We start from the raw sequence: 24,221 nt of genomic DNA, 5'->3' as shown, positions 1-24,221 counted from the left end.
GCCACCTATTCCTTGTTGGTGGTGAGTTGAAGCTGCCCTCGTTGCCTAGTCTTGCCGTTTCCATCGTCAGTTTTCCTAAAATATGTAAAATTTGTGTCATGAAAATTTCTTTAGGAATCTCATGTATTAATCACCTAATTCATGCCTTGTGCATCCAATAATTAGTTGCAATTTTTGTGATTCCAGTACATTTCTTTGGCCCGTGCAGTCTCGGTAGATTTAGTAGGCACCCAGGCTGAATTATCGTGGTCACCTCAGGCAATGAGGATTCGTCTCAATTAAACGATCTTTTGGTTTCTTCCCTTCCTACTTCGATTATTTTTTCCCTCTGAAAAATTGGCCTTTTCCGTCTCTGCTGGAATCCACGATTCGGTCTGTTTGAGTGTTTTTTTATTTTCGTTTTTGAATCGTCGTTTTGTTGGCGGAAGTCACTCGAGATCGCGGTAGTTATGAATATTTACCGCCGTCCATTCCTGGAACAGCAGTTTTCCCTGCACGATCGTCTTCTTCCATTGATGTCATTCAGTTCTGCGCCTCACTTTCTCCTAATTTCGATCACCATCTCAGCCGATTTCTCATTCTTATAAATTTTTGTTCGATCTGTTTGCTTATTCGTAACCCCATGCTTGCTGGCCCTCCGTTTTGTCGTGCGCTGCGAATACAGACAACTACTTGTGGCTCCAGTAATAGCCCAGACTACTGAGTAAAGCTGGGTACGGGTCGATGTGCCTAATACTCCATTCGTTGCGATGTTCGAACCTCTGGTCAAAATATTTTTCATGTAATTCAAATGATTATTTTGTTAATATGTTCCCAAGTTGTTTATACAATCGCATTCGTGGATGTGAGAAGTACTACTACAGTAGTGAAAGTACAGCTGAAATCTACGCTAAGAAGATCTAATTTGCTTAATATTATCGCTAAGTTTTTATCGAGAATTTATTTTTGACGAAAGTTTTCGCCTGGTGGACGGGAATTCTTGAGGTGGTTGACAAATTTTGACCGGCGTTAGGTTTAGTTAGTGCACAAATTTCACTTATTGTACTGAAAGCGTCGTTGGGTTAGTCTTAAGATTTCCCATAGGACTTAATTGTAGCCTGCATCCGAGTATGCATTAACATTATAAGCCGCGCAGGAAACCCGGAAAGCGACACAATGGGATAATAATGTTTCATTAAATGTAGGTAATTCTTTGGTGTATTCAGTGGATTGATATTGAAGTTTCACAGCTTATCTTCTTGAAATTCCGCTCACCTGTTCCCAGTGAATCCAAGATTATTATAAAAACAGCCGTTTCCCCCTAAACCGCCGTTGGAGGTCATTACTCGCACTGAAGTACTTTAATGGAATCGATGCAATATTAAGGTTACTTGAGCATGTTTTCTAATGCAGATTAGCAAATAAGAAACAGAAATATTTATGAAAATGGCATGTTTTCCAATTAAAATTATCGCTTATATTCTGAGGGAATGAACAATTTCATTAGCTTTCTCATGCAAATGAAATTTAAGCGGACCGTAAATTTATGGCCGTGAGCATCTTTCTCGAAATCATTCCATGCGTCTTCCTTGATATTATCGTGAGGAATTGCCGTTTTTGCCCGTTTCATTTTAAGCGTGTGTTGGGTGTGTGTTTCTCTTGGAGGATGAAGACGTCTCAATTTTTAATTCATCGTTGTCAAATGAACACTTTCACCATTCGCTTGAGCACTATATCAGTAGCTTTATTCTATTCATATTTCCATTTAATAGCAGGAAATGAAAGTGTAACTGGTCCTCAATAGGTGTCATTTCCAACATTCTACTTTTGCTCTCTCTTTCCTCACCTTTCATGTCATCATATCACCTGGAAAGCTTTGGATTTTTTTCCCTTGGCAAATCGTAAATGAAAGTCCACTTATATGTGTACAAGGTTAAGCCTTCGCACCTTCGCGTGTTAAATAATATTTTTGTATTTCCTCTTGCCCTACCGTGTGAAGAACGGTTTCGGTGTTCAGGGAAATACTTTTTATGGCTCGCTTTTAATTTATATTTTACAGCTCTAAACCATTGCCGATTTCATTTTTGTCGGCTGTTCGAATTTTTCTTCGTTTTATTGCCAATGTTTTTTTGCCTAAAAATGCGGCATGATCTTTACGGGTTAGAAAGTGGAATTGGTTTCTTCAGTTAGTGTCTAGTTTTTATTTTTCCTGGAGAATCTTAATTTTACTGATGTTTGTGGTAATACTCCTCCGTTTGAGTGTAGAAAGGGAACGGTATGCACTGTGCATGTGGTGGTAATGCAAAGAAAATCGGAAGATGTAATGCAAAACGCCAGTTGCTCTTGGGTGTTAACTTCCCATGGGTAATCTACCTCGAAAGGGAGCGGTATAATTGGCATGGCTGTATGCTGTTTTACTTATTGTGTCGTTATAAGCAAATGGTATCAGTGCTTTCTGACTGGTATATTTACTCATATCCCCTTTCCTCCATTCCTTCGTAGTGTTTGGCCGTCGAGGTCAAAGCCCAGGGGAAAGTGGTCGCCGCCCTAATTCTCCACTGCGAGTGCCTGGTGGCCGCCTCTGCGGCGGAGAACCAGGAGCAGCAGCAGCAGCAAAGCCAGGAAGAGGAGCAGCAGGGGGCGGAAGGTGGTGGAGAGGAGGCGCGGGGGCAAGCGAAGGCGGTCGCGGGCGTAGAGGAGGAGGAAGCGGCTGCCCGCCCTTCGCCAGTCGGTGGCGCCAAGGGTAGCGCCGCGGATTCGCTCAAATTGGCGCGCTGGCTCGAGGGCCGCTGGCACCATCTGTACCTGAGGGCCTTGGAGTGGCAGTGTTACATCGAGGAGCTCATCTCGGGCGGAGGGCAGCTGTCTGCCAAGAGGCGAGGACAGTTCAACGGGGACGTGCCATCACCGGTGAGTACCATATCGATTAGAAGTCTTAAGGCCGTTTTATACGGGGCACGTAATTGCGCAGGTTAGAACTGCATTGCTTTCGTATTACAGTAATTGCGAGAATGCACGAACAAAATTAGAGCGGGCTATTTTTCCATATCACGTCTATGCATTCTTGCATGCGTTCTAGCAAACTATCGATTTACACGGCGCAATTTTGATTGCGCCTTAGTACACACGGCATATTGTGAAATTACGTGCCCCGTGTAAACGGCCTTTAAAATCTCCTTAAGGCTACGTTGGATAGGCTTAGATTTCTTGATCAATTAAGAAGAGGGATGCCTCCTGCTCGATGAGTGTTTTTTGTTGCGTATAACTCAATTTAAACTTATGCTATTATCTTGAAATTTTCTTTGTAAATGAGGTTTACCTTAGTCAATATTTTTTAAATGTAGCATCTGAAAGTTTTACCTCACTATCTCTAAACATCATCATTCGTCAACAATCCTGAGATTGTTTTGACGCAGATTTACTTTCCTCTCTCCTATGCGCCAGGCTTTTCACAGCGACGTATTTTTACATCCTTAACTCATCCGTAACTCATCGGATCCGTCCCATGCCCTTCTTCCCTTCCACCTATCCTTCCTATTTTCTTATTTGTATATTTTTTCATTCTTACGTTACTTGCAAGTGGTGACAAAGGTGTACAAAGACATACACCCTCAATTTCTAGATGATAGCTTGAGTTTGAAAATAGTTTTACCTCACGAAATAAGACAAAATTTATCTATAGAGAGAGAGGAATGCGTTATCTGAAGATTGATGTTTTTTCAGATCGACACGAAAAACATCATCTTAGAAGCTCACCATGGTTTCAAGTACAGAAACGACTGGTATTGGAGGTGAATGAACGTCATGTTTTCCCATTTGCTCTGTTTTTTTAAGACGGCATTGTTGATAGAAAAGAAACATTCTTAAGAATTCTTAGGTCATTATTCTTACCTGTCAGGTTTTTATCTTACTTAATCGCTGCTATCAGGGGTACTTACATTCATGCAGATGGAATATCCTTCGCATCATCCGAAAACTGGTGTGATATGAAATATTGAGTCTGCCTCCCGTGTTTATCGCCAGCTGTTCTCGCCTTGGTCCTTCCTAAGTTTGATTGGTGCATGCCGACTAGTTACATTAATCCAATATTTTCTTAGCCCTTTATATTATAATCTCCCATGATTTACGTGCTTTTTTGTATCCAAGCATATATCTTCCAGTATTTGTGGACTAATACGACGGTACGTTTGATAACGGTTCTTGAGTATAGAAAATCGAGCTTTGCCCGTAGGAAAATAAAGAGCTTCTTTTTATTTGAAGAAAGTTTTTAATTCGGCGGTAATTTGCTGTCATACGAATATAATTGGAAGCAGGTCGAGCACCTAATCCTAACTCTTCCTTTGCGTCTGAATTCTTTTATCGCCGTATTCCATGGAAATAAATCGCAAAAAAATTAAGTTACAGCCATAATTACGCATCCGCTACCCCTTTCTTCGATTCCGTTCATTGACTCCTATTGTTAGTCATGCATTTGGCCACTGCTTAATCCGTCGGTGAAAATTCACCAATTAAGTGTCATTTCGCTGAATGAAATATGAATGACCAGTGTTCTAATTTTCACAGCTTCTGCGTCACTTTCGTCGCAGTTGATCGTCTTTGTGCCTGTAATTACGTTTGTCGGAACCCTTCCAAAGATGGGATGGCGAAAGTTCAAATTGTATCCGCCGTTTATTTCGTGGCAGATTTTTTCGGGTGCATTAGTGGTTTTTATGTCCTTTCCTAAACGGATTTTAATTTCCTTTCCTTTAAATTTCATTTTGGAATCATTATTCATTTCGATTCGATCATCAAGATTTACTCTTCCCTACCTTAGGGTTCCCCACTTTCCGTCTTCGCATCAACTACTCCGGTGAATGTGGTACTTCTTCACTTTAAATTCGTTAATTTTCGTTGCATATCAAGTACTGTACACGCAAGTTCTAATATTTCATATTCTGATTCATTCGGTTATATCTATGTGACGGACAAATAAATTGTAACGTAAGTTACCCCTTTTAAATTTTTGCTCTTGTCCATACTATTTTTTTATATTTATCAGGGATGAAGCTTTAAGGAAGCACATAAATTACTATGACATAATTTACTATAGCATAAATTTTGAATAACCTATACGGCCTTCATTTCAGTTTTGTTCTATTTTTCCTCTGCCATTTTCTAAATCCTTTGAGCAGAATATTCTTTAGATTGACGCTGAGCTATTGATGTGTCGATTACTTCGATTTCGCGGCACGCTGTTTGTATGGAAGCAGTTTTGTTTGAGAAATTTCCTAAATCTGTTATCTATAATATCATGCGAAAATTTTCGCCGTTTTTGGGTTAAATTACAAATTTTTGCTTTATTTTAATACATTTGCAATTTAATACAGGCGCATTATCCTCCTCAGTCTCTTTTCAAATAATTGTTCGCGCGATAACTAGGTATTCATCGTTCCAGTATTTTGAATTTAAATGCTGAAAGAACTAATATTACATACATCTATCTAGGTATACATACATCTTCGAATTCTATGCAATTCAAAGAAAATATTTTTTTTGTCAGGTTTTTTGCGTGTGTCACAGGGAAATGCATCCTTAGCTGTACTAAAGTGGAATATTTCTTGTGCGCATATCATAATAAATTAGTCTTTTTATGCTCAGAAAAATTATTGCCCTTATTTCTACGTCAATTTTCGCCCGCTATTGCTGCCTTTATTTGTGCCAACTAAAATGAAGTGTATTAACTGTAATGACAATTCCTTATTTTAAGTAACCTAATTACTTTTTTGATATTTTTCATTCAGGACGGCTTTTCTATTTTTTGTCCTTAAGCTGTTTTTTAAGGAATTGGAAGTTTTGTAAAGGCTTTTTTATGGTGTTTTATAAAAGGAGTTCCTTGCTCAGGGCCCATTTTATCACTTCTGACGCACTAAGGGAAACCTGTTGGCATTAAATGCGGTAGTGTGTTATGAGGAGAGTGCTTTCCACGTGTATGGTGTTGTTTATTTGATTATTATGATGAATATGTCAATTTTTCTGCTTCCTAGAGTCCACTAAAACGTCAGAAGATGTGGAGAATATCTTCGACACTGCCCTTTTTTTACAATTTATCCATAGATTATTTTCCCTGTGAAATTTAGTGGCCCAGTTTTCTCGACTTATATTTTACTTGTCACCTACCCCATGCACATTCTCAATAATTTTCTGCAATTTTAATTCCTCGAGTTTTAGTGTTTTCACTTTCCTTCTCTATTCTTCGCACATCTTCTCGGACCGCAGCATTTTTGACATACTTAACGGGGAAGGAAATCCCAAACTACATTGCCATTTTTTTGTTGTGTATTTAACTAGAGTGAGTAATAGCAATGTGTGTATTTCCATAGTGCTGCATATGTAACAATTTCGTTCTTGAAGATATCGCGAAAGAGTTTCTTTATTTTTCAATTTGTCTCTCGTACATTTTCTGCTTGTTTACTTACTCTTATCCATGGACAAAATGATAGTTAAAATACTTTTATCACAGTGGATAAAATCCTGATAAAGCCGATAATATCTTATTAACAGTTGGTATAAAGCCGACTGATATGATATCATGAGCATGAAGATGATTTTCTTGCCTCGTGATTTTAATCATATGGATGAGACCATGTTTGACGTGGGACATCACCACTATGCAAGAGTGTTTTCATTTTCATTTTTCAATCATTTTCAGTAGAACACATCAGTATTTCCTATTTTTGCCACGTTTTATTACCCTCGCTTTCTTGTTTGTCCTTCCGGGAAAAATCTTGCAACTCAAATTTCGTCCACATCCTGATTAACTAGAGCGCTGAATTTTTCAGGATAGCTTAGAACTGGTAGATAGTACAATTTATTTACACTTTTACCACGATTAGAAGAGTGCCTCGACTAATATTCAGAAATGAAAATTAAATATGGAGTTCTAAAAATGGCCACTTAAATCCAGTGGAGGCAATGCAATCACAGTAGGTGCAATCAAGTATCTGTTTGTTAAGCGTTAAGTACCTGTATAGCGATTTACCATTTCTTTTATGAGTTGCTCTGAAAATTATACATTGCTACGTGAAATTTTCGACTTCGCACATAACTTCTGCCGTCTCTATGATCCAATCTACAATTGAATAAACAAACATTCGCTACAAAAACAATTTCAAATTGAAGGAAGAAGTTCTCAAATTTATTTTAGGGATGGATAGATACATAAAAAAAAAAGAGAAAGTGAGGAACTGCATAATAATACAGTTTATTAAGACATCAATTTCAGGGCATCAGTACTAAGTAGGTTGGCAAGATGAACAGTTTAAGTAGAATATTTTATCCGGTTAGCGCTCTCAGGGCAATTTTAATTTATTTTTACGTATCAAATACAACGTACGATGATTTTTCACGAAATATCCATTGCGAAACTCTTGATAGCTCTTAATGAAACTGTTGCATTAGCTCTTCTTTTCTCTTGTCGATTTAAAATGATAGAAATTATGAAAATACTTCAAATTTCATTGTCAGATAATTAATGAATGAAACTGAATAGACATCTATCTATTTTTATAGATAAATGGAAATAAATGTTCTTTTACTTGATTCAAAAATTGAAGTGAACGGAAGTAATTAGAGCAATTGTGTCAATAATGGTTATCCTACTTGATTTAAAGTGCTTGTATCGTTTAAGGGTCATCCTTTCTTGCTAACCGAGTAATCTCCGGCATTTTGTTTTAAAACTATAATAATCGTTATCGTTGTCGGGTATAAAAGACAATATTTGAGACCCCTTTGTGGTTGTACTTAAAATTTGAATCCATTGCAAAATTCCTCTCTGACAAAACTGAAGAGTCTAAAATAATATTTAAGTATAAAAATTACATATTTATAAGAACCACTTTGTGTTGAAGAATGAAATAACTGCATACGGCCCCTTAAATTATAGAAAATTTCAAATATAATTGATGAAAAAATAAAATTAAGTTTTTGAAGAACATTTCAGATATCATACAATATACTCTCTCATGCGCACCACTATTTTCGTTTTTGAAATCTGAAATGTTCCTCTAAAATTTATTTTACTTTTTAATCGATGAAATTTGAAATTTTCAATAAGTTAAGGGGTCGTAGGCAGTTATTTCTTCTTTGAAACGTATCCTGGTTAATATAAAAATGTAATTTTTATTCTCTAATATGTATTAATTTTATCTATTTCATTCACCCTCGATAATTAGTGCAAGAATAAGTATCCCGTGTCCGTTGTTCGAGTGTAATCAATTATTAAGTTTGTCTTTCCCTTTAATGCAGCCGTATGCTATCCGGGAGCTTCGACAAATTTTTGAAAACCCTCAATCTTGCATTTAGTTATGGTGTAACTTTCGACGCCGACAGCTGTGATCGGCGTGACTCGTGGCACTCGTAAGTGTGAATTTCCTGTCATTTCAAATCAGTCATAGTTGGCAGGTAGCGATTCAATCTTGTTACACTCTAGTGATACTTACTTCACATTTGTATCGTGGTTATTGAGGTGTCATTGAATGCGTCGTCGTTCACGATAATGGGGCATGTTGTCTGAGATGATTACAAGCCAATTATTGGACGGATTGTTTGTGCCAAATTAATCTTACTGTCTGGAAGATATAGTCTTATTATGTGTTTAACTCTTTGAAACGTAAGTCAGTCGTTAAAGGTGTCATATAAATTTAAAGCCGTACGCACCGATGTTAAGCTATCGAAATATTGTTTATGCGAGAGAAATTGTTGACAGCATTCATATATCCTGTGCATTTTTTCGGAGTTTTAATTACTCTTACATATCCGATGCATTTTTTCAACTGCGTCGATTAATTTTCTGTGTTCATTTGCCCAAGTATTGAAAAATTTAGTTCCCTTTTAATCTGGATGACAGAATTTTAATCGGTTGAGTCGCAGTCGTTTCCGTAATTCATACGAAAGTTTCTTCTATTACTCACTTTTGGATGGTGGCGGCTTCTGTAGCATATCCTCCCCTCCCCCTTCCCTCAGCCTCGTTATTTCATGCGTCGATCACGGCGTTGAAAAAAATTAGCGTCATGTAATAATTGAGATTCAAAGCGTAGTCACCACATTCTAAGGCTAGAAATAATTAAAGGAAAAGCTTGAAGTATCGCGATCGGCCATCGATGTCAAACTCCCCTTCAGGTCTGATTCTGTGATCCTAATAGCTTCACCCTAATATCTCACAGTTTTATTCCGAGTTAATTTACTCTTGGTGTATATTTGCAACCATCGGTATGGCTTTTATCTAATAATCCTCGAGTTCGTGATGCATTACACACGCTGTCATGTTTCTCACGGCCAGTTTATGGGACTAGGCTATAGCCCTCCATTGTTGTAAGCGAAGTTTCCTCGCAACGTGTTTACATGGGTGTTTTATTTCGGAGGAAAGGGGAAATATGGCTTCATTATCAGCGCCTTCGTTGTGTGTTGTATCCACGGAGACGTGTTATCATCACAATCAGTGGGTGCTTTTTCCTTTGTTTATCTAACCGCTCCGTCATTCGCCGAGTAAGCAAATCCTCTCCTTATCGGCACTTTTTCAGGTGCATCAGATGCTTCCCTTACTTCATTGCAGATCTTATTCCAAATACCTAAGTGATCAGGCAACCATCCTCGGTGACTACGTCCTAATGAGCCTCTGCGCCTGCATTTCGCATAGGCTCTCGAGCCGCTTTATGTGACTGTGTTCAAAGTTATGATTTTAACCATACATCCCGGAATATTGTGCTTGCGTATTTGATTTGAGGTGTAGTTTTTTCGTGGTTCAGTTGCTGGAAACTCGTTTGTTAGGGCGAATAATACTTTCTACATTTTGATTCTGGGCGCGAAACGGAAGTCACTGGGAGGAAAGCGGGATGAGTCAGCTGTATGGAGAGGGATGGTTGTTAAACGAAGTGATTCCCGAGTCTGGAGGACGTGTGAAAAATGGCAATGGGCATCTTATTGCGAACACCGAATGTTATCATCCCCATCGTGTTTTATTGCTTGAAGCTGTTAAGGCGGTACAACGTCTTCGTGTACCAGTCCCTGAAGAGTTTTCTGAAGTCATTTCTGATGAAGTTGGTTAAGGTAAGAAGATTAGTACGGTTTTGAAATATGATTGACTTATATTTTTCATAACGTCAGGGTCAATGTTATCCTTCCAATCGGAAGACTCCAGCTGAAGCATTAACCTCTATGAGTTGGTACTTGTGATCTGCTGTCTGTTTACTTCATGAAAATCTTGTGTTGAGGTCTTTTAGATTTTATTCGGGAGTAGTGTAATCCATTATTGGTTTTACTTTTGCGTGGAATAAACTTTTAATGCTCTACTCTTCCTCTTGCTGGTGAAATCGTCAAGAATCTCCTGGAGACGATCCCAGCAGGAGGAAAGAAATGTTGCATATATCTAATAAATCGAAGGAATACATGTAATCGCTGCAAAAATGTAAAAGTAAACATTAATATGGTGATATTTGAAACCAAATTACTTGGCCCTGATTATATTGCTTGATTCCTCCGCATTTTCATAATGCTATTAGCTAGACCTGCTTTCTTTTTCGTGCGTGTAGTCACTATTTTTTCTTTACTCGGAAAATTGTGAACTGCCTATAGTTGTTTAAAATTTTCTCTTTTTATTCATCTTAAGATGTTGATCTCGCAATTCGATATTTTCGTTTCTTTTTCCGATGCGTGCTTTTAAGAATTTGAAAACTGTTGAAAGAAGTTGCTTTTCCTCATTACTGGAGAATCGGAAAAACTACTTTGCCAAATAAGGTAACTTTTCGTTCTCTGCCTCGTGATTTTTTTTCAATAATTTAACGTTGATTATTTTTTTGTTATAGCTGTTTTTGATCCATAAATGTTATGTATGTTGTTAGTACGCATAGAACCTGAAATTGAATTAAATGAGTTACATAGTGTTGTAAGTAATATCTTCGTAACTTTATGGTAGCTTTATAATTTTTATTTTTTTGTGACGTAGGAACTAAACTATTAATGGTGTGTAATTGCTTTTAATCGTTTCCCGAGGATGCTTTAAAAGCGAGCGATTTCAGTCTCTCTTCTGTAAAAAAGGGGCTTTCCATTTTCCTTTAACCGATAAAACTTTAGCGATGTTCGGGTCTATATTCCCACGATGCATTGAAGTCTCTTCCCAGTTAGCGGTTCCACAGTAATTGATCTAATTCACTTCACTCTCCGCCGTAATTTTTCACGGGGTATTACATAAGGCGATTGCGAGTTTATGGCCCTGCACCACTTCCTCCGCATTGAGTTCGCAACCGGCCGTTCGAGGAAAATTTGCCCGAAAAAAGGTACAGTCTCACGTTACTGCTGATTTTTTATCCATTTTCATGCAATACTTTTTTAAACTCGTGGGGAAGGATTACGAAGTGGGGTGCAAGGGATCCTTGAGGTTGGGTGTTGAGGCATCCGCTTCCCACGGCCCGAGGTCCCGGCATCGCGCTGCGTGGACAGAACACACGAGCCTTTTATCCTTCTCAATTGCCGCGGGTGTTCTCTCGAGGAGTCTTTCTTTTCGCCCAAAAACCTCGGGAGCCTCGTCTCCTCCAGCTCAAATTCTTGCCAGTTTTTTTTCGCGCATCCGCTCGTCGCGTCATTTAATCCGCTGCTTGCTTTTTAGCCAGCCCTCGCACCCCCTTTTTGGTTCTCGCCTCGGGCTGACCGCACATCCTAGACTGCGTTACATCCCCCAAAAAAATTTAGTCGCAAAATTATGTTTCAACTTTCACGTTTCGCCTGATGAGGAGAGAGAGAGAGGTAATGATCCCCCCTTTCTACTCTTTTTGTTTTTCGGAACCGGTGATCTGCCTAATGTGTGGTGTCATTCTCTTACTTCAGTCGGGAATGCTCGTTGCCAGTTGATTGCTTTGACTTTTTTTGAGTGTGTGGCCATTGAAATTACAAATTCATTTTAGGAAGTAGTTTCTGAATAGTTAGGCCATTTAGTGGATTTATAGATTGAAATAATTGCAGTAGTCGACATTTGTTCTTTGAGGACGTAGAAATAATCACTTGGGACTGGCAAGACAGACACAAGGAACTGAAAGAACCTGCTTGGGAAAGGGAGCAATGGACGGCAGCATTATACTGACCATAGGGTTTTAATACTGTGAATGTTTTTTTTATATATCGCAGGCGATCATTTTCTCTCATTTCTAACGTTCAATCATTATCAGAGTAAGTACCGCTATATGTGTTAGATTTTGCCTCAGTCACACCGTTTAAATTAATACGCAATTTTGAGCTCAAATAATTTTGTGAGCCATGGTTTCATTTATGAAGTTTTGAGTTCTCATTGAATATGGAATGGTACACGAACCATCAGATATCAGAGGTAGTAGAGAAAGAAGGTCAATCATATTTTGTGGAATTCATCGTCATTATCTCAGTCGTTGCAAGTGAAGGTAACTAACTTTTGTCTTATCCTTTCCCTGTAGTGATAGAAGAGAGATATTTAGAGTTGAAGACTCACGGGCAGAAACGGCGTTCGTATTAACCGCTGTTGCGCAGGAATTTTGCTTCAGGAATCGGTGCGCATTAAATCAAGCAGTGTTTTCAATGATTTGCAGTGTTGTGTCAAAGGCCTCGATTGTTTCCCATCGACTTGCTTTCTACGTTGTTTGCTCTCTTGCCGCCAAGGTTGTTTCTATGTCCACTACACTAGTCCGTGGTTACTTTCCTCCCCGGGGGAGGCTATTCCATTGTTTGTGCTGTCATGTGACTGGTATCCGTATCTCGTGCATCTTATGGCCGACGGAGCATCCGCGCGAGTCGTATCGCACGTACTTACAGCGGAGAGAGATCAAGTGCTTAGCTTGCATGCCTTGATCGTAATCTTGGTCCCTATCCATGCGCTCGGTTTAACTTCTGCTTTCGTTTGAAGAGGCTTCTTCTCGGCTGGCTCGTCCGCGGTTATAAAGAAGTCCATTGATGTGTTCCTTGGCGCCTACCGAAATCAACGCATCATCTAAGTTATTGTAAAAAAAATTCCTTAATAATGAGCACTTTGTGGTAATGAGTGGCAAATATCGAAACTCATTGGCCCTCAGTATGGAGAACTTGCGTAGCCTTGGCTGGAATATTGCCTGACGTGGAATATTTGGCTCGGCGAAAAGTTAATAGAGTTAATAATACCTTATCCCAATAGCTATTGACCAATGCCGCAATAAACCGAAATAGCATGCCGGGAAAGAGCTAGGTTGTATTTAAATTTTGTGGATTATACGTCTAGTCTACTTCGTCTGACCATCTAATTGTAAATTGTAACTACTTAAGGACCTCCTGGTTTCCCGGGGAATTTTCAGTTGTTCCACGTGACCACGGAAAATATTTGTAAACGATAAAATGATATAAAAGATACGAAATTTAAAACTTCGATTCCCATGGATCAACCAACCTGGTTAAAAACCGAGGAAAAATTCTTTTCATTACTTCTGACATAATATTTGTGTTTTCTTCTTCTGAAAATAAGCACAAAGGAAGTCTTGTAAGGCGCTTGCCGGGGTAAAGGAATCATAAGCGCCAACCGTAGGATTGAGACTCTGGAAAAAGTGTAATAAGACTGATCATTCTGTAAAGTCAACTTTTTGCGGAGAGATGTGGTGGAACAACATATCGAATGATAGACAAAGATATTGATATGCCCACTTATTTTATACAACTCGTGTTTCGATTGTCACATAATCATCATCAGGTACCAACAAAATCCCATTTCAGACAGACCTTCAAAAGTAGTGGGGTTGTAGGATCAGATGGAAGAATGTGGTCGTGGAGGAAAGAGGAAGGGGGACATTCAGTGGCGTGTAGGAAGAGGCACAGAAACTTATCAGTCTGATTATTCAGATCCTTCCCTCTCTGGGAATGATAAACGCCGTCATTGGTGTGGGGATTGCCTCCAGCTTTGATCAGGTCCGTCTCACGCCGTCTCGAGATCCTCGTTCGTATTTCCACGGAATGAGAGACGAGAAGCGGCCTCATTACCGGCCCTTTGTCCCTTCCTCAATCGACCAGAATAATTCCGCACCCTCGCCGCCCCCTTACTGGTTAGACGTGCTCTTGGTTCTCCGTTGTTCACTGACCATCTGCTCATCTTCCCGCACAGGAAACACCCCTTTGGATTGAGTCATGAATTCCCAATGGTCCTTTTCCTGTCCGGTCTCCCATTGTGGTGCGACTCGCTACAGTGCTTGCGAATCGGGGGATGAAATGGATGGCAAAAATGAAACGAGTTTTTATCGGTGTCGCCCAATGGGGGGTACCACACGGTAACACTGTTTCGGGAAAGAATCGGCTTCGGTGCCGCCTTGCGGTATTGGTCGTAAATCTCGCCGTAATCAGTCAAATCTAAGTGTTAGCATCACAATGAGATGACGTCAAAGCCCTAACGGGATGTGCGACAGTGGGTATCTATTTTGCTTGCGCTGCTCATGCGGCCTTCAGGCTTGCGAGCAGAGTTTCGATCATTGTGTACGGTTTGGCGTTTACTCTTTTCCCATGGGAATTTTCCAATTCTTGGCTCTCTCTTTCAATGGCAGTATCATTTTTTTATCGATTTCCCTCTTGCGATCATTTTTTTTAGCTTCACGTGAGGTTTTTTATTTTGAAATTTTTATTGTATTTAATCAACAGTACTGAGACTCCTTTTGTCTTTACCTTACGTTTTTCGTGCTTTGTTATTGTCCGTGATGGCCTGTACAAGGATTACGAAAGCGGTAACAGACCTAGTGTCCGTTGTTTAGTTTCGGTGTAGAAGACGGAATTAATTGGGCGTTTGTTACATGTGCCACATCTGCATAAAATTAGGGACGGTGAAAAAAAGGCATAAGCTCGTTGAGTTCTGAAGAACTTACGCCTACTTGCCTGCTACATGAACCTTGAAAATCATTAACACTGCTTAGATGCCTTTTTTAATTTTATAACTTCAATTTCATGAAAATATAATTAGTGCTATTTCTGGTATAATATCATATTGCATCTTTATAGCTTCTCCAAGCTCTGCATGGAGCAGCTCGACTTATGGGTGGTAAATGTTGTAATTTGAATGGATTTAGCTTGTATCCTGCTAAGTGGTGTGCTGGGAGAATTATGAGAATTATCTAAGAAAGTAATCCATGCGTGCCAGCTTGCTAGTATTTTTTTCAGAAGAACTGGTACGTGAGATCTCATTACCGACGCACCATGTGTCGTATTTTTTTACGTGCTCGTAATTTGAAAAGTTTTTTTTAAGTACCAACCAGTCTCGATCGATTTCTTGTAATTTTTTCACGGGCAAAACGTATAGCGAGGTGGCGATTGTCCTCTCCGCGTGTCGTGTCGTTAGGCTCGTCCTGTTAGTGCACGCCCCCCCCCTCTCCTCTCCCCCTTTGGCGGCGGTGTCCGACTCTCCTCGGATCGTCTGCTCTGTCACCTAATCCGCCTTTTCTCTCTCTCCCACCCCTTCCCTCATTCCCTTCTGGGGGTTGCGTTGCGTGAGCGACTCCCTGCACTTCGTCTGAGGCACGGACCCCTTCACCGGCGGCTCGTGTGTGAGGTTGCTAGAAGGAAAATAGACTTGATGGCTGCAAAACTTCAGCGATGAATTGTTTTTAATTAATATTGAAATTTGGTCAATAAAATTATTTGGTTCTTTGGCAACTTTCGACGTGTATATTTGTCATTCTTATTATTTAATAATCCGAAATATTATAGAAATCCGAGACTATTTACTAAAATTTATTGCTTCTTTTAATCAGGTGTTTCCCTATGAAGTTATTAGCCTTGAGAATGATTAGTATTATTGCGATGTTAATTATATTGATTTGTATAAATCCTGGACTTTTTAGTATAATTCGAGAATTAATAAATCATTGTTTTCTATTCACGAGTATCCCTTTGAAGTTAAAAGCCCTGAGGATTATAAATTTTTCGAATAAAATCGAAACATTGCTTTCATTGACCAAATCTGAAGACTAACTAAAAAAATTATATTAACTTGTAAAGAAATGCATGTGTTCAATAACATACAAGAGGCAGGTCATTGTTAATATCATTTTCGTAATTTTTTGATAATCGAGTAATCTTATATAATAGGTAGTTAAATATTCTAAAAATGATAGAGTAACCAACCCTTGGTCGAAATAATCATAATACGGGTGTGAATTTAAAGATTGAGGTAGCTTTTTTACTGTGTATCGCCAGCGCGCTTTATTAGCCTCGTCCAAAAACATATTACAGATGCGCCAGAAGAAGTGTCTGCATGAAAAATTTAGAGAAGGTAGGGGAAGTATCAGAGGAGACTCCGAAGCCGTGCGACGGCCTGTGGTGTTTGAGTGGCCTTCGAAGTTCGCGCGGGAGATAAGTGGTGTCCATGCTCAGGCACACTAGTTTCTTTCCTCCCCCAACAACTGCTCATTTTCGTGTCTTTTATTTCCTCAGCTCCACGGCGTGATTTTTGTTCCCACTCCCGAATGGCACCTTTCCCGGCAACGAATTGGGGAAAATGCTAGGTTTCGAGTCGTATAAATTGAGCGAGGGGTGTCAAAGAGGGGTGCTTTACGGGTGGGGTAGTGGCTCCGTCCAGTCTGGAAACGAAAAATCAAGGTGAACACTGAGCTGTGTTTCGTTGCTGGGTTCAGTTTCGGAGTGGAGGTTTGTTTTCACCAAAGATTGTGTTCATAACGCGGGTGTTTCGTGGCTGATTGTTGGTTTTGGGAGCTGAGCATCCTGAAGGATGATGAAGAGTGGCAAGTTATGATAAAAAATGTTAGATAAGCACCTTTGGTGTGAAAACGTGACGGTAGAAAATCGCTACGTGTCACAATTATGGACATTCATAGAGAAAATGATAGCGCAATGAATAAAACCAACAAATATCTCTATAAGTGAGATGATGAACGCAAGACTCGTTTTATTTCTTGTTGCGTGATAATATTGGTTTGTGATAACAAAGCGGTAGAACTCTATTGTTTAAGTGAAGAACTATGGCTAATAGTATCGTTTCCAGCTGCCTGAGAATGTGAAGATTTTGCATTTGGGCTGCGCAGTTATTTCTTGCATTCTATTCTACTTGTTTTCTGAAATATGCTTTTAATCATCAGGTGCAAAATAATCATTAATGCACTCTCTCTGCAAACAGCTCGGAATATGGCGGACATGATCTACGTACTGCATTCACGTGCATAAATAAAGTTGCTCCCTCGTGAGTGTTGAAGGTTTTCGGTTGAAAATTCGCAGTCGCGTATTCTTTTCACGTGAGTGAAATTCCCCGTCGCTTGGAAAGCTGTTTCTTACGAGACCGGCGGTAACTTTGTGATTCGTGAGAATCGTCCTTAGTAATTGAATTATGGCATTATCTTCTCCCTGTCACCTGTTCGCTGCTGTGTTCGTTTCGACTCCTATACTCCACCGCAGTGGCTGACTATTGAGGAATTTCTCGTGCCGTCTTTCAGAGCTTTTTATAGACAAACCAAAAAATGGTGATATTTCAAGCCTCGAAATGGAATTTTAGGAGAATATCGGAGTGGGAATATTTGGATGGACTCATGTATGCGTGAATGTGCTTGAACTATTGCGGAAAAATATTGATTACGTAGGTGTGGTTACCTTGTGCTGACATTTTGTCGCTGATGGATGTGAATAGTATATTTCTTATAGCATTATACCAGATGTGACAACAACTTTTAGAATGGGGGAACATTTTAAAGGAATTCATTACAGTCAGAATTAATATCTCCACTTGCTAGGAAGTATTTTTTTTCTTAAGTGATCTGCAATTGTTATCCATTTCGAATAGCTTTCGCGCCGTGCTCTTCTCCAATGTTCTCTCTAAATAATACAAATCTATCCACCTTAAATCATCTTTCTAAGTCTCGTTTGAACCTTACGTTTTCCCTCATGATAATTTGAATTGACATCAAAAGCCATACTGTGTTTGATAGAAATATAGTGATTTTATTATATGATTTTCTCCTACAAATGTCATACTATACCTATAATATAATAACAGGATAATACCGTTCCCCTTCTGTACTCATATGAAACTAAGAAAATGACATTACGACATTTTTCATCTTCGTTATTAGTTTAATATGGATTAAAAGTACTAAGCGGGAAGGGGATATTAACTATTAATACGATACATTTTGAGAAAGTGGTTGCCTCTTTATTCGGAATGCTGTTTTTTTCTGTCTCACCAGGGGCTAGTGCAGGAGTGTTCTTCCCTTCTCTGTCCCCCCTTGATTCCCGGCAGCGTCTTCAGAAGACGCATGCAATCCACTTTGGTCGCCCTTGGGGAGAAATCCCCATGTCCCCTCCCCCCAACTCCTGGAGCTCCTCTCTTACCTTCTCTCCTCCACGCTTCTTACCCGCACGAGTGTGTTTTCTACGAATTTTCTGGCGACACTTGGCATTGAACCAAAGGTTCCGTTTCGGTGCCGAGATGAGGGGGCGTTTTGTGACGGCTGCATGTCTGAGAGGTATTCCTCCATCCCACCCCATAATTACGCAGTCATTCGGATCTCTAGAGTCGTTGTCGATGACCGTCGGTTTTTTTTCCACAGTGACGTGTGTGTGTGTAGCTGCCCTTCGCATGCATTAGTTGGAAGGCTAGGGTCGTCGCCCTGGTTGTTGGATGGCTTTCTCTCGCGTGATTTCCATCCGATGTTGAGTGACCGAGGAGTAAATTTTCTCTCTTTCTACATTTTAATGACTTGAGTTTTACATGAACTCAGGAGGAAGACTGACGAGTTATGTTAGATTTTAGAGTATCATGAGGGAATATAAATGAACGGTCAGTCATTGCATTTTGTATTGGGGAACTTAGCCTGAATGTGATTACTAGCATTGGCTTGTCAAGAAATGAAATTAGTCTGTATGCATTTGAATTACATGCTGTGCAATTCCTGATTAGAACCGTAGGATACCAAAAGTCATGGTCCCTCCAATGGAAAACCGGAAAATTGAGGAATGTTATTCTGTCAGGGAAGTCATAGAATGTGAGGGAAAACGACAGAAAAGTCTTGAAAAATTATTTTGCTGTAAAATTCAATGGGCGATTTTTCTCATTCCCTTACTCATAGGAATATCTTAGATTTATGAGCATCCCATTCCCAACATGTTATTCATAAGGTGCTCTGTAAGTGTTATATTGTACTTATCTTTATTTCACTTAAATTGTTTTAAGCTAAATAAATAGTTCTTTGCTCTTATCCACTTTTTATTCTCTATATGTCTGGAGGTGCATAATTATGTTGGTCTGACGATCATTAATCATTTTCATGCAAAACTTAGGATATGTATCATGAAACCTGTCCTATTTCTGCGTTGATTAAAAAGGAAATATATATGGCTCTTTATTGGCACCGGTTTCTTTATCTTTCTTTAATTTTTTAATGTTTATATGAACGAACAAGATGGGAGATTGCATCAGATTTGCAATTAAAGAACAGAAACGTGTAATTCAGAGAGGTATTCAGGTCTGTTCGGAAGAGAAGTATAAAGCTGTGTAAAACATGCCAGTTGCTGGTGGTAGATAACCCTAACATAAGTTTATTATCTTAAAACCACCTCCGAGATCACCTACAAAAATTTCTCTCTTCGGAGTTGTCATAGACACATCCGGAATGGAATATCAAATGATGTGTAAGGATTTGATATTCATGCATCAAAGTTCATGTTCATTTGTCAATATTCCGACGCAAATCTTTATTATTAGGTTATTCTTGGTCGTAAAATTTGTTTCTCGCGTGACTCCTCAGGGAGGGCCGTCCCTTTAATCGATCCAGGTCATTCAACCCTCTCGGTTCAATGTGAATTACCCCTGAACTTCAGTTTTTTGCGAGTTGAACCCAAGGGCAAGGATAACATCTAACCTTTGTTAATATCTCCACTGTGCGTCGCCTTCCTTCCGCGTCGATTTCCCCCAGCACGTGTCATTACCATCCCGTCCTCCCGCTTATTCCACCTCTGCCGTAAAATCTCGTTACCCCCTCTGATACTATGTTGTCTTTAACGAGAGGACAAGGTATATGAGATAGCCTATGGGTTTTATGCTCTCTTTTACTAGCATCGTTTCCAGACTCATATTTTCGTCTCCCTGCGCTTGTACAGACCCAGTTATGAGTTTCTTGAACTGGCCAGTAAATAATTCAGAGGTAGATAGAGATAAGGAGTATGATGAAGAGTACTATAGGTTTTGGAATGCTTTCGTTTGCAGATATGAAGCAATGGAACCCATCGTATGGATTTAAAAAATTACTTAGTCTTTTTTGTAATGCTTGACTCGATTCAGCGTACTTAGCGGCATGCTTTCATAAGATATTCTCTATTTTCTCTTAGTAGAAATGGTTGAGTGCATCATATTTGTGATAAACTTGACTATGGAGTCGGCTTATATCTTGGCTTCCCAACCTGTATTACCTATACGAGACCTGTTCCTCGGTGTGTACAAATAGTGACTGCTGTTGTTATAATATTCATATTCTCTTTTCTAATCGATAGAAAACCGGAAGCATCCCTCTTATTGAAGGTGAAAGAGTATTGCTCGCTGACGCGACGACGCTTAAAACGTTGATGTTCACAATATTATCTTGCAGAGGAAGGAGTATTTTATCAAGAATTCATTAAATCGTCGTTGTTCCTTTGCTTTTTTATGGAATGAAAAATATGGTTCGTTTTGTGGCAATTTAGTACTCAAACCAATTGCTATTCCTAAAATCAAGGTCTGTAAAATTCTTCGCTTTTTTAACCTTATCGATAGAAAATAGCCAAATGTCATTGTGTTTGCTAAATTTTAGCACTAAATTTCCTTTAATTTTCTTGGAGCTATTATCGGTGTGCTTTCTTGATAATAATTGCACGCATCAATCATGACGAATCGTATATATGTAGGTAACTTTTATACATATATTAGCAGTTACAGTTTTCTTCTGACTTTCCTAAGCCCATATTTTACCCTAGCAAGGGGTTCGAATCTATACAAATTTCCCCGAGGACAACATTTTGTAGCCTTCGCGACATTTGGCTCTTTGATGGAACTTGAAACAGCACATCGCGTGGGTGGTGGCCGGAGTTTGGCTTCGATACCCGGTGCGTGCGGTTAATCCGCGGGACGAGTACTTGCAAAAAAAAGGGGTAGTCGCGCCCACGTATGGCAGGAAAGTGGATACTTTTGAAGCCGTGCTGCCGAAAATGGGGTGGATTTTTTTTTTAGGGAAAGGGCGGGGGTTAAGAAGAGCCCATAGCGACTGGAAGGTTCAAAGGTATCCTGCACAAGTACGGGGTTGAATGTAGAATCGCGGGAAAAAAAGAGGTAGTACTCCTTAATCTTTTTGTTAAAACGGTTCGTGGGCTTATAGACTAAACGGGTGGTTGCCCACGCATCTTTTCCACTCTGAACTTCTCTGGTCGTGAAGTCGATTTCCGTATACATTAGTGGTGGTTTATGTGGTTAACTTTTCTCTTTAATTGTTGACAACCCTAATGAATATGAAATTATCACTCTTCAAATTTAATTTTATCTGTGTACGCCGGCTGATTAACCTGTTGTATATTTATACCTAGTAATTTTCTCTTTCTGAAATGCCTTAACAAAGTCTTCACATTTTTGTCCTGTGCACAGTCTTAGCTGAAAGCAATTGGTACTGATTCGATTTTTTGCGATTTATTAATAATTCATCCATCTTGAGAATGTGTTTATGTATGCGTAAAAATAATATTTGAAGTTAACCGTCTGTTTTCCGCTTTTTGGTCTTAAATATTCAGCTGATAATTATCTCAATGCCATACTGGCTATAGGGTTCATGGAGAAAGCTAGTGATTTTCTTTCATTAGTTTTCATCGATAAAAGCATTACCTTTTTGAAGTAGAAAGTGAGCTCCTTTCTCTTATTTGAGTAGTTGAGGTGGCGAAGTGGTTATTGTTTACATTCCTGAATTTAAGTCATCCATTTTCGTTCAACGACTTATTGTTTTCTTTAATATAATAATCGATGTGGCTTTCTTGAATTTATTTAGATATTCATAAGTACGATTAGTTCTTTCGCAATGCATCGTCCTCTCTCATGGTTAAAATGAATAAAATGAAATGGGAAATAATGTATTGATCATTCTTGCGATTTGCACCGTCGAAAGCACTATCAGCGGAAGCGCGGGGGAACTGTAATTGTGATGGATGCTGTCAATCCTTTGCAGTGGACTCACCTGGTCGCACGTGCCCATCTGTAGGCCATTTGCTAGTTTTGGGCACGTGGCTTATTGTTCGGGTGCCTCCCTCCTCGTCACTTTGACAGGTCCCTTTGAATGCGTGGGATATGTAACGTTCCATGCTCTCAGCAGAACGAATGAAACGTCATCTCGGATGATGAATTCATGTTGAGGATAAAATATCAAATATATGCTCTGTTTTGTATTTTTTTACTGGATTTGATTGTATAGAACAATTTTACTTTGGGTCGCTCATGCTAGCCGTACAAATACTTTGGAAAGTGCATTTACTTCTACTAGCAACTCTTATCGTACTGCTTTAGTGCGTTAAGTAATTACTCTGTATAAATGATGTATAGATCGCAATGTTATTCACTGATTTTTTTTCTTTCTTATAAACTAAATACATCTTTTTTATGAAGAACAAACTGCCATCCTCATCAGATCTAAAGCAGGGGTATGCGTTTAGATCTGTGATTTTACATAGCTTTTATATAACCTAATGGCTTTCTTTAACCTTTTTATTTTATGTAAGGGAGGGCATGCATGATACATGCGGTATGCGTTACATACGGTAGGCATATATAAATGGCAGCGTAATCCTATTTCGACTGTTCACATGCTAAGCATGTATAATTTCTAAAATCAATTAAAATGTTTAAATATGTACCAACTTCGACATGAAATTAATCGAATAAAAATGTAGAAACAGCGGACAATAACGGCATTTGCTTTTAACGTATTATCTCCGTTGAGGATATTGAGGTCAGTGTATTTATCTTTTAATAATTATCGGACTCTGATCTGAATGTGGGAGATTTCCTCGAGTTTTATCTTTCTCTTCCGTCCAGCACCCTTCTCCACTCTGCCCTGTGTATACAGAATTGCTCCCTCATTGGCGTCGATGAAACCGTGCGCAGCATTGTCGTTTTGAATTGGGAAATTGTCCGAGTGACCGTTTGAGGACGTCGCTTTTCCCGCTCGGGGTTGCTCGCCCACGCCCGCCTCCGAATCTCTTCGCTGGTGTCCGGGTGTACACAAATGACATAGCTCCACTCCCGAAATTAGGTTCAATTACTTTATGGTCTCACTGTTCAAAGTAGTCGGAAGAGTCTGGTTGGAGTTGAGAGGGACCCATGCTGGACTCAACCTCGAACGATTCAAGCACACATACCCAGCTTAGGATGTAAGAATTTTTCCTCTGGATTTTAGCACCAGCAGATTGCTCTACAGAAATAGCCTTAAGGGATTTATGCGCTTTTGTAACAATGGCTATTTCATTGATTAATTTTTATTCACATTTATAAACACGAATACTAGTTGTGGTTACCTAAAGGAAAGCAAAAGTATGAGCCCCTGAGGAAAAAAACTTTTGTTCGTAGTTTTCAACAAAACTACTACATTAACATGTGTATTTGCACGCATTTTCGGTCGGTAGGTAATACTCCCTTTCATTTGCGCATGACTCCGAGGCCGTGAATTTGACGTGGCCAACCAAACTTTACACGGGTGACCGTGCCTTCAGGCGTGCTACCGGCAATCGGGAGATCCGGGTTCGAATCCCGGCTAAGTCAAATATTTTTTCATGGCGAACTTCATCCTTTGGTGTATTTAACTTTGCACCCGTGCGCGTGACTGCGTACAAAGTCATTTGTTCCGTCAGTGCTTTGAAAATCGTCGCCGCAGACCAGCGGAAAATAAGGGTTTTTCTCCCCGACAGTGGCTTAGTAAGCACGACCCTCGCCACATGTGCCACAGTGTGGACTTGTGACGTCAACATCTTGATCGGTAAAACCCATCCCGAAGTTCGCTCTGAAAAGATGGCTTGGTGGTGTAACTGGTAGCACGCCTGACCGGCAATCGGGAGATCCGGGTTCGAATCCCGGCTAAGTCAAATATTTTTTCATGGCGAACTTCATCCTTTGGTGTATTTAACTTTGCACCCGTGCGCGTGACTGCGTACAAAGTCATTTGTTCCTTCAGTGCTTTGAAAATCGTCGCCGCAGACCAGCGGAAAATAAGGGTTTTTCTCCCCGACAGTGGCTT

General features: G+C 39.6%; 1 protein-coding gene across 4 annotated transcripts in view; it reads left to right on the top strand.

Annotated features, from left to right (window-relative positions):
• LOC124157751 overlaps positions 1–24,221 on the top strand; it is a 712,413-nt gene that overhangs the window by 565,768 nt on the left and 122,424 nt on the right. For 3 of the 4 annotated variants that reach the window (XM_046532751.1, XM_046532752.1, XM_046532750.1), the window contains one exon: positions 2,482–2,889. In XM_046532751.1, the coding sequence (XP_046388707.1) occupies positions 2,482–2,889 (408 nt within the window). Of the gene's footprint in view, positions 1–2,481; positions 2,890–9,593; positions 10,063–24,221 lie in introns of those variants that run through there. The other variant, XM_046532753.1, reaches the window with a different exon arrangement.

The sequence above is a fragment of the Ischnura elegans genome, chromosome 4 (genome assembly GCF_921293095.1).
Source record: "Ischnura elegans chromosome 4, ioIscEleg1.1, whole genome shotgun sequence".
NCBI classification, from domain to species: Eukaryota; Metazoa; Arthropoda; class Insecta; order Odonata; family Coenagrionidae; genus Ischnura; species Ischnura elegans.
This window is presented reverse-complemented; position numbering and strand designations above follow the sequence as displayed.